The sequence below is a fragment of the Prionailurus bengalensis genome, chromosome D2, assembly GCF_016509475.1.
Source record: "Prionailurus bengalensis isolate Pbe53 chromosome D2, Fcat_Pben_1.1_paternal_pri, whole genome shotgun sequence".
In the NCBI taxonomy this organism is placed as follows: Eukaryota; Metazoa; Chordata; class Mammalia; order Carnivora; family Felidae; genus Prionailurus; species Prionailurus bengalensis.
In genome coordinates, this window is record NC_057351.1 from 29,013,469 (window position 1) to 29,025,020 (window position 11,552).

The 11,552-nt window shown below is 38.6% G+C and overlaps 1 protein-coding gene across 1 annotated transcript; it reads right to left on the reverse strand.

Annotated features, from left to right (window-relative positions):
- Positions 1 to 9,613: 9,613 nt before the first annotated feature.
- On the reverse strand, positions 9,614 to 10,946 carry ATOH7 (atonal bHLH transcription factor 7). Its single transcript, XM_043596469.1, has one exon. The coding sequence runs from the start codon at positions 10,195 to 10,197 to the stop codon at positions 9,739 to 9,741; it is 459 nt and encodes a 152-aa protein (XP_043452404.1). The 5' UTR covers positions 10,198 to 10,946; the 3' UTR covers positions 9,614 to 9,738.
- Positions 10,947 to 11,552: the final 606 nt, after the last annotated feature.

Sequence of the window (11,552 nt, forward strand, 5' to 3'; positions counted from 1 at the left end):
CAAGGCTTTGTCCACTATGATCCCAAAGTCTGTCACCCATTCCTCAGAAAACACACCCAATGTGGTGGCAAACCTAACACAGTACCCTGCTTTCCAGCCAAATGCCTCTCTTTTGCTTCTAGATGGAAGGCTTTTCCCCCAACCACTAACTATGGAAATCTTACCTGTTCCTTAAAGTCCATCTGAAATGTCACTACTTCTGTAAAGTATTTTCCAATCCCCCAGACCTCACCCAAATACAATTCTACTTTCTTTGAAAACTTATAGTGAGTTTCTTGAATTGAGAAAAGGATGACCTTGTATAGTATTTTATATAAAATATAGCCTCTATATACCTTCCTGTCCCCTCCCCTTGCACTAGCCAGTCTTGCCTATACTAGGTTTTAGCTACTGTTGGTATGGACTGTGTCAAAAGTTTGTCATGTACCTTATACAGAGTAGGCACTCAAAAATTTTCATTGACCTACATTGAACTTAAAAATTCTATGTAAGTATGTTTCTATATAAAATTGAGTCTAGAGCAGTGATTCTATTTTTTGTTTATTTTATTTATTTTGAGAGAGAGAGAGAGCAGGGGAGGGGCAGAGAGAGAGAGAGAGAGAGAGAGAATCCCAAGCAGGCTCTGCACTGTGCAGAGCCTGATGGGGGCTCGATCCCACGAACCATGAGATCATGACTTGAGCCGAAACCAAGAGTCAGACACTTAACTGACTGAGCTACCCAGGAACCCCTAGAGCAGTGGTTCTTAATCTGGGCTGCACAATAGAATCTCCTGGGGAGCTTCTAAAAATCTCAATACCCAGGCCACAGCCCCAGATCAGTAAGTCATAAGCTCCGGAGTTATGACATAGCATCAGTATTTTTTAAAGCTTCCCAGGTGATTCCAAAGAGCAGGCAAGGTTGAGAAGAATAATTTCAGAACTTACCCAGAAAGGTCCAAAGGGATGCCTGCCAATGGCATAAAGCAATAGTTTGGGCACTGGTAAAGAATATACTCCCTCCTTGTACATATAGTGCATGCCTAGAAAGTAGAAATAACCACACTTTGGCCTTATTAGACCCTACTATTTTGTGCAACACTCATTAGACATGTAGCATTCATGAAGCCCCCAAAGAAAGCTCAAAAACCTGAAAAAATGGACCAGGGAAAGAGGGAAAGTTGATGCAATTTGTCTGGCCCTTTGTTTCAAAAAGCCATACCGGTCCGATAAGCAACCTTCTCTCCAAACAACTTGAAGGGCTTTTCATGACTAGATTAGTCATGGAAATGGGGATCAAAGGGAAAATGAAGAAAGGAAATGTGCCATTTAGATGAAGTTGCCTTTTTGAAACATAGCACCCTTCACTAAGGGAAGGTTTTAATCAGAATTACCAAATAGTGGAACTGGTTTCAATGCATCTTTCTCTTTTTATTCCTCTCTTAACTTTTGTAAGTATCCGATGAGAAATCAAATAGTCAAGAGACCAGCAGTAGATAGAGCTAGAGCTCTGAATGAAACATACCATGAAGAATAATTCCCAGCAGAGTCAAAACCTGACTTTTGTAGGGATAGGTTAATTTGGATAATCCTCAAATGATGTTCAAATCCTCAGATGTTCACTTGTAAATTGGTTGTGTAAAAGAATAGATTTCTTTCCACACAGAACACCCAATTCTAGATTCCCAAGTGAATTCAGTAAAGCCCGTTTAATTCATGACTGAGTTACAATATCTATTATACCTAATTGGACTATGGTCCCAAGAATAGGATCCAGGCAAAGCAGCCAATAAGAGAAGAAAGACTACTTCCTCCTTTTTTGTATCTATGATGTGTCAAAGCTAAAGCATGCCTAAGGTCTTTTCTGTATCTATCCCTCATTCTGTTTTTCTCCCCTGATGCCCTGTGCTCTATGTTCTATAATCCCCCTGCTGTGGTAACCCATCCCATCTCACCCCATCCTCACAGCCTGTCAGCATGCTTCATGTTCCAAAATGATCTAACTCCAGTTCCAGGCATCTTGGCCCAATGGTCAGAAGAAAGCAGTTCAGTTGAACAAATTCTGAATGCCTGACGGTCTTTTAACTTCACAGAGGGGGTGCATTTTTTTAAGTAGTTGCCTTCTTACTGCCATCAACTTCTAATTGACAGAATTGCTGGCAAAGTGTGAAAACAAATCAGATTGGGAAGGGAGGCCTAGAAATCAATTGGGTCAGACATCCAAATTATTCTTGTTGATCGCAGCCTCCTCCTATCTTCCTCCTCCCCACACACTCCCAAAGTAACTTCCAAGCTGAGATCCTGGCCTGAGTCTGTTTGTAAATGGGCTATTTATAAGTTGGTTGTAAACTCAAAGGCAAATTTCCTAATAATGACTTTTATTCAAGGTCCCTTCCAGGGTCTTTGGGTAGCCTGGCCTCCAAGTATTTCCACAGACAGTTGAGTAGAAAATCAATGTGCCTTACCAAAAAGATGAAGAGTTACTTAGATTACAATAAGCTTGTTGAAGTCTTTTTCACCACTAATTGTCTTTTCTTGTTTTATGTGGATCAATATTTCAGAAAGTTAATTACTAAAACACTGCTTGAAGAATGCCAAGCATCTTCTAAACTTTGACAATGCAGCGGTCATCAGTATGCTAAAAAAGTTGCTAATACCATGTTTTTAAAAATCTGTACAGTGCAAAAAAAATGCATATTTGTTGAAAATATGTTTGCCTCTTATTTCTAATTATATTAGTTAGCATACCTGATACTATAGAATGATAAACAGGCTGCCTCTTGTTAATAGGTAAATAATGGCCACCTCAAACTCCAAAGAGCAATAGCCTTGAAATTGCAAGAAATAGAGAAAGAACACACTTTTCAATCCTCTGAGAATTGTGCCATAAATGCTGAGAGTAAGCAAAAAGAAAACGGCTATACTGTAGAGGCATATAAACACTAATTTGCTAGAAGATTTTAACATATCAGTGAATGGAAAATGTTTCCCTAATAATAAAAATTAAAAGATTTCAACACTAGTTGACAATAAGTACTTTAAGGCTGAAATAAATGTACATTTTCTTTAAAATGAAGAAAACAGTTCTAGTTTCTAGGTTTAAAGATTACTTTTTGATGATGATTCAACCTACTTTTTCTACGCTTATTTATTTTGAGAGAAAAGAGCATGCACGTGCACACAAGCAAGAGAGGGGCAGAGAGAGGGAGAGAATCCCAAGCAGGATTTGCACTCTCAGCACAAAGCCTGACATGGGGCTCAATTTCATGAACCGCGAGATCAAGACTTTAGCCAAAATCAAGAGTCAAACGCTTAGCCAATGGAGGTACCCAGCTACCCTCAATTTTTTAATGTACAAATATATTTGACACTTGAAAGTGATTTTTTAGAATTATTCTTATTCAAATTGTATAAATTACAACATGAGCTATAATCTGGTTCAATACCAACAGAGCAACAGAAAGATAACTAGGTTTTAATCTTTCTAAAATATCTTGAAAATCCAGTAGACTACTTATAGAATAGTCTTTAACTCTCTAAGATAAAAATTCATTCTGCCTCCTAACTTAACAGAGACAGTTTAAAAATGAGACTTAAGATGGGAAAGATGGGGGTGGAGAGGCTTGACCAACTTAGATTGGAAATAAATGAAGATACAAGTATAGTTTTGTTACACTAAAGAGGTGTTTGGGGGCACCTGACTAGCTCAGCTGGTAGAGCATGTGACTCCTGATGTTGGGGGTTGTGAGTCCGGGACCCATGTTGGGTGTAGAGATTAATTTAAAAAGATGTGTTTTAATATCCATAAGAAAGAGGAGTTATTTTCATATAGTATGGTAAGAGTGAATTGATCAATGTTCCAAAATTCCAAAGAACCCGATGTTTCTACAGATTCAGTGAGTTATCTGCAAGCTAGCAGATTCTTGTAACTTTCCCACAATTAGTAATAGTGCAAGATTCAGTGAATTTTATGTTAGTATTGACTACCAAAAGATTACTAAATGTGTATGTATAAAAGGTTTTATTGTGTTGGAGAGTTAAAACCCTAACACAATTCAAATGAAATCATTTTAATGCAACTGTATTTTTTAAAGCACATGGGTAAATTAAATTTTACTTTTTCAGTATTTTTACTTCAGAACACCTTATCTTCTTTTCTGATTTTCACTTACTTTTTCCGAGCTTTAGCATTGAGTTTCTTAACCTACCCTTCTCCCTTCATTACCTTCTTGTCGAGATAAAAAAAAAAAATATGTAAACTACTTAATAGCATTAGGAGAGCCCATTTCTAGGACTTCTTAGGTGAATTCCTAATTAAAAGGAGATTTTAATAATTCTAATAAATTCTTAGAAAAAATTTCATACACACTCTCTAATTTTTCTATCACTGTGAGGTCTCTGTTTCCTTATCTGTAAAATAAGCAAAATACTTGATTGAACATTTTCCAGGATGGAAGATAGGATAAACAAATATTTATGAAGAATTTATATTAGTAATAGCAATTTATTATTCCAAGAGAAATGTTTAAAATATTTTTCTCCAAAGTAAATAAATTTGCTTAAAAAGTTCACATTTCTTTCTTGCCCAACTACTTTGTTTTTCTTTAGAAGAGCAGCACATAGGGGCGCCTGGGTGGCGCAGTCGGTTAAGCGTCCGACTTCAGCCAGGTCACGATCTCGCGGTCTGGGAGTTCGAGCCCCGCGTCGGGCTCTGGGCTGATGGCTCAGAGCCTGGAGCCTGTTTCCGATTCTGTGTCTCCCTCTCTCTCTGCCCCTCCCCCGTTCATGCTCTGTCTCTCTCTGTCCCAAAAATAAATAAAAGTTGAAAAAAAATTTAAAAAAAAAAAAAAAAAAAAAAAAAAAAAGAAGAGCAGCACATAATGGTGGAATCTTCTTTCAATATGGTATGCAGTTTAAAAAAAAAGAATCTAGAGAAAAATCAAATGAATTCAAGAAATATTCTATCTGCTTTCTGCAGGCAGATCCCAGGAAAATTTATTTTGGCATAGGTAGAATAGCCTACAGAAATTCTGACTCCTATGTCCACAATTGAAGCTAGTGGAAATAATGACTTTGCAGCACACAAAGAAACAGCAAAGGAGTTCCTGTACTCCTTTCTGGCTTAAGCAGTTCAGGACAACTTCATTGTACTATTCCAGACCCCAGTGAAAAAATGTTCTATGCTAGCATGTCATGGCCTTACGGTGAAATGAATCAACTTTATTAGGATAACAGAAACGGCTCCACAAAAATGAGCATACCCTTCAGCCTCTGTTTTTGCATTCTCAGCTACATCAAGTCTGAATTTAACCCCAATGATTCATTTCAGCCATGAGGACTGACAAAGGATGTACATGTGACCATAGGCATGTACACACACACACACACACACTTCAACTGAGGCATGGAGCACCCATAGTTAACATAGTTCAGTCAGAATCAGGAGATGCCTCTTACAAATATGGTATGCTTCCATCTTAGGAAGCTTGAGTCAACTTATTTTCTAAAGTACTTTTTTGGTTATTGAAATCCTAATGGAAAAACTATTATAGCAGCCATTTTGAAATGTGTGAATTACATAAACTGTATGTTTTGTTTCCATTATTAAAAACCAATTGATGGATCTTAGCTTTTATTCTTGTTCTTCTGCATCATGCATGTTAGATATTCTGTGGAACTGAAAGCAAGTCATTGCTTAAGCCAAAATGTTTGTGAGCATAAACTGTGTCTTTCTTCAGAAGGTATATGGTACTGTATTCCAATAGACCACATCATCTCCATGACACTGTTACTGTTTCCTAGTTCTGCTTTCTTAAAGATTTGTTGGGGGTTGTGTTTTGTTTGGAGACTTTGCAATTAGAAGAAGAAAATTAATAATTAAGAACTGTATTTAATTCAACCTAGATGTTTTAAAAAGCGATTTAGAGGATGTGATGGACTGTTTCTTTATTCATTAAATAAAATTTTATTTATTCTCAATTAATTGTTGGGTTTGTTTTGTATTGTATTTTGGTTCCAGACTTTGTATGTAAGATAGGTAAATTCTTGCTCTCAGTGGTTTTCTTTCAGCTCAGGTATTTTTTGGATACACTGCCAGTTTAAAATAGCAATCCAGAAGTGTCTGGGTGACTCAGTCAATGGAGTGTCCAACTCTTGATTTCAGCTCGGGTCATGATCCAAGGGTCGAGGGATGGAGCCCCGTGTCAGGTTCCTCACTGAGCATGGAGCCTGCTTAAGATTCTCTCTCTCTCTCCCTCTGCCCCCTCCCCTTCTCACGCTAATAAAAAAAAAAAAAAAAAGAAAGGGAAAAAGTAAAGTTCTCTATGTATATATATATATATGTATATATATGTGTGTGTGTATATATATGTATATATATGTGTGTGTGTATATATATATACATTTTTTTAAAAACAATCCAAAAGACCTGTGTTACTTCAATGAAACAATTGTTAAAGTTTGTACCCACTTGTATTCATGACCATAGAGGGGAATAGGTGTATATCCATGTGAGAAGATAGGTCATATATTTATGGCTTTGTATGCCTTTGAAATTTTTTTCACCTATAGGTAGCAAAAAGAAGTATCTTTAGTAATGCCTAAGCAGAGGAGCAGAGGCTACCCACATTCAAAAAACAGCACTTTGTTTTCACTATAAGATGGCAAAATTTAAGTAAGCCTTAATTGTTGAATCCTACAGTTCTATTAACCACAACCAAACACATTCTATCTGGCTCATATCTCACAGAAATTTTAGATCTTCATTAGTATAAAGGCCATCTCATTAACTATGAAACGGGCTATATTGGATGTTAAGAAAGATAGCCGGATCCTTCTTAACATCTACAAACACAAAAAGTGGGAAGTCAATACCATCAGTTTTTGGTAATTAGGTTAATGGTGTGGTAGTACATATTGATTAAGTGGTTCTTAACACTGACAGCCCATTAGAATCACCTGGGGAGAATTTTAAACTATCTATGTCCAAGCCTCACCTTGGAGCAGTTAAATCAATTTTTAAGCTGGGAGCCCCGACTTGGTATTTTTTTCGAGACTCCTAGGTGTGATTCTAATGAGCAGACAGGATTGTGAACCACTGGTTTGGATGGCCTTTCCTATCTTGATAGCCCTGCTCATTTGTATATGGTTCTTCAAGACTTCTGATCCCAGGGTTTGAGGATTCAACCTCCAGCTAACACCTAGGAAGAACCCAGATAATAACTAATCAAACTGAAAACCTGCTCAGGTGAGTCTTATTTTATTATTTAATGCCCCCCTTAAGAGTTCTTATGGCATATGTTATTGGTACCACACTGTTGCAGCATTCAGCTATACTCTGAATGAGTAGGTGCTTGATAATATTTTTTAAGGGAGCCCAGGTAAAAGAATCCTTTTGAATTTGATATGCCTTGTTGTCAAACTAGAAACAACACAGATTTTTCAAAGGTGGACAGTATGGAATACTATAGCAACTATTAGGTGGCTTGGTAATCTAAAATCTATTATGTATAATAATATATGAATCTTCAAAAGATTTTACACTTCTGCTACCCAAGCTCCTAATTGATAAACCATGATGGATTTCCCAACATACAGTTTTAGGAGTTTTACCAAAGACCGGATTTGAATCACTGAGACCCATTTACCTCTCTCTCAAATGTCTTCCAGGAAAAAAATAGTACATTAAGTTGGGGGGTGGGGGAAAGCTTAGGGATTTGGTAAGAGCTAAATTGCTTCCAGAGATTTCAAAAACACAGAACAGCCAGTTATAGGCAAAATATTTAACAGACAGATTCCCACTCTTATTGGAGAATGGGGATGTGGAAGAAGAGGCATGGGATTAGAATCCCATCTTTTTAATTAATTGTTCAATTTCATTAAGAAGCTACTATTGTTAATAACCAAAAAGAAATATTTATTGAGAGTTTATTCTAAAACTTCTATACTGAAAGAGATAAAATGAAAACCACGGTTCTCTTTGACAAGGTATTTACAGTTTAGAGAGTGGGCTATGAACCCTACCTGAAACAGGACTCCATCTTAATACATTTTTGAGAACTTTCCTGATTAAAACGTTTTAGCACTGATTTTATATATTCTCAAACTCTACAAACTTACTGGAGTTACTAATGAAGCTTTTTTGAGTCTAAATAAATAAACTATTGTGAGGAAAACAGATACCCAGAGCCTTGCTGTTAGTTCAAATGCAGACTGCAGTGTGGTGTAAGGCTAGAAAGGGGTCCTGGCATCATCTCTTCTAGAGCTGTGTACTCTGCTCAACTACAGTGTCTTCTAAGAGCTGTTGAAGAGGCTAAACATTTTACTCTCTAATTTGCAGTGAGGAAGCAAAGTCCTGAACCCTCCTCAGTTTCTTATTAACAGATCAGAAGGAAAAGGAAATTCAGCACTGGTTTCTCAGAGCTTTCTAGAGACACACTTGCAATTTTGTACGTTTAAGTTTATGCCCTGCGGAAGATATCTTCATTCATTACAAACCAAATGGATTTTGATAATTAGGGATAACTAAGACAATAAAAAATTCTATGTTGAATTTCTATAGATAAACTGCAAACAGGTGGCTGCATCTGATGTTAGGTGTTGGAATCCATAATAAGTTTGGGGGATGTCACTGTTTTTTCTGTTGTCTTGTGACAAATGCCAAATGCATACATAACTTAAGAGTCCTGCTTTTTTTAATTATTATTTCTAATTTCTCCCAAATGCATGTAGTGCTGCTGACCAAGTCATTCTTTACATTAAGGGTTTGATTTATTCATCCAATGGTTAAGCAAATTTATAAAAGTAATTCAAACCAATATTATGCATATTATTTTGCCCCAATCTTGATTAGCCTTGATGGTAGTGATGTCCTTTATGCTCAACTTGTACTGATTAAAAGGGAATCCACTTACAAAAGCAACATTTTTTTATTCCTCAGTGCTAGTTTTATATATATATATAAACTCACAGAGAAAGCTTTCAAATTACTTGTACTCTCATCAACTTGTCTTTTTTTTAACTAAGTATTACAAAAGGGCACATTTGCCAATCAGTGCAATTAGATTTAAACATTCCACATCTTTACTCAGGAAAGCACTCAATACGATCAGCCCCAATAGGCCTTTATTGGCATCAGGAAACTAGCAGGGCATTTGGCATGAAAAACAAACCCACATTTTTATTTATATATTACAAAATCTATATTTTAATAATGTATACATTTAAAAAATACAGAGCACTCACCCCCATGTACTCTACAAAAAAAAAAAAAGTATGACTACTTCATGCATACACACACAATGCACTAAGCATAAATGCATTTACACGACGGGAAGGAAGCTCTTTTAAGCATACACAAGTAATGGATATTGTAACTTCACCCGAACAGGTCAAACTTACTAAGTTTAAGAAAGCGATTATTTCTCTGAGGACTAAAACTGCAGTATAGCCTAATCGTATTTTTTCTTAAGACTGTTTTCCCTTAAACTAGTCCAAAAAAGGGGGAGAGAACATTATTTTCACAGCAATCAAAACCATTCATAAGATCCAATAATGAAACCTACAAAATACTGATTGAGGAGGAAAACAGAAAGGCAATAAAATCGTGTCCATAAGACTGGTGATGCGAATAAAAGTAATCTGAAAGTTTTCTATTTTATTCTAAGAACGCATCCTAGGCCACCTACTGGGGAAAGGGCTACGATTCCGATAGGTCCCGTGCTCGATCGCTGTGCGTCTCACCCTGGCAGGGCCGCGCGCCCTAACTGGCCATCTGGAAGGGCTCCGGCTGGAAGCCGAAGAGCCTCTGGCCGTAGGGCTCACCCTCACCCGGCAGCTTCGCGCCCGCGAACGGAAGGTAGTGGTCGCGGCCAAAGTGCTCACAGTGGAGACTGACCCAGTCCCGTTCGGAGCCGAATCGCTCGGCCTCGGCCAGGATGCGGGTCAGCGCCATGATGTAGCTCAGCGCCATCTGCAAGGTCTCATACTTGGACAGCTTTTTATCCTGGCCCCACTGGGGCACCACCCGGCGCAGGCGGTCGAAGGCCGTGTTGAGTCCCTGCATTCGACGGCGCTCACGCGCGTTGGCCGCCAGGCGCCTGCGCGCCGCGCTCTCCAGCCGCCCGGCCCCGGCGCACGTACCCGAGCACTCGGCGCCGCCTGCGCACGGGGGCGCGGCGCGCGGTGCCGCAGCTGGGTTGCTGGGCTTGCAGGACTTCATCCCCGTCCCGAAGGAGGGAGGCGCTGGGCTCGCTCGCCCGCTTAGGACGTGTGCGCGGGCTCGTCTATTGAGCTGCTCCCCAACGTGGCTCTTCTGAGCAAGTAAGTCATACACAAAGCAACTCGCTTGGAATTAGAGTTAACAGTGGGGAGTACGGGACCCCGCTTCTGTCCTACTGGATAACCAGATTGATGTCTTTTCACTGGCCCAAATTTAGGGGAAACTGAGATGCTGAAGAGAAAGTCATTTTCCCAACGTGAAGTTGGAAAAGAGAAGGGAACCTTCTTGCTGCGGAATTTGGTGTGGCTGGTTTAGGGAAGGCCTTTCAAGTCCTCTGGGAAAGCCTGAGGCTTCTTTTTCAGGAAGACGAAATCTTTCCAGATGCTCAGATAGGGAAGAAGCGGTTTTCCTCAGTAGCTGTCGGAGAGTGCTGGGTGAATCTTTGAAGGAGGAGAATTTATAGCAGAGGGCTGAGGGAGGGAACAGGTGGTGGCAGGTGGGCGGGCGTCCCTCGGCTTCCATCTCAGCACCTTCCTACCCTGGGAACTGCAGGGGGGAAGGGGGACGACGCACAGCAAAATCCTGACATTACAGCCTTCGTCTGTTGAAGTTTCTCCAAAGCTATGTCCAACAGTAACACACCATCTGGAGTGGCCTGGCTGTCCCCAAAAGCATAACAGGGTGGGGGTGGGGAAGAATTTGGTCCATCTTTTCCCATATTAACAGGCAACTTACATATCAAAAACTTAACCGAGGTTTTAAAATTATTAGAAATCATTTGCGTGAACATGTTGGTCTTGGAATTATGAGATCTATTAGAAGTTTAATATAAGAAGATTTAGCTTTGTCAAGATGTATGACAGTTTTGGTTAATGCTGATCTAATATATTGACATTTTAATTTTAGCTATTAAGTAAGTTGTGACAAATTAGCAGGCCCGAATATTGCAGACCTGGAATTTTAGTGTGCAAATAATTTGGCTGTTTTGTGCAGAATAATTTATTATAACATATCAAAAGATATTAATGGTGTATCAAAAAATAACATTCTAATTATATAATTGGATTGCATGAGTTTGGATACTTAAGCAAATTAACTCAGAATTTATACACCATTTCCCCTGAAAGAGGTTCATAAATATTTGGGGACATATATTGAGAAGATAATTATTTAATTTGATATTTAAGTCTAATAAAACTAATCATAATGCACATATATGTGCAAAATGGAAACATCCAAGTAATTTGTGAGATGTTAAAAAACAATTCCTAATGGAAGATTTTTTTCCCTACCTCATAAAGCTATAAATATTTCATACTACTTGGATGTTTCAGTTGTATCAGCTGTCCTCAGGA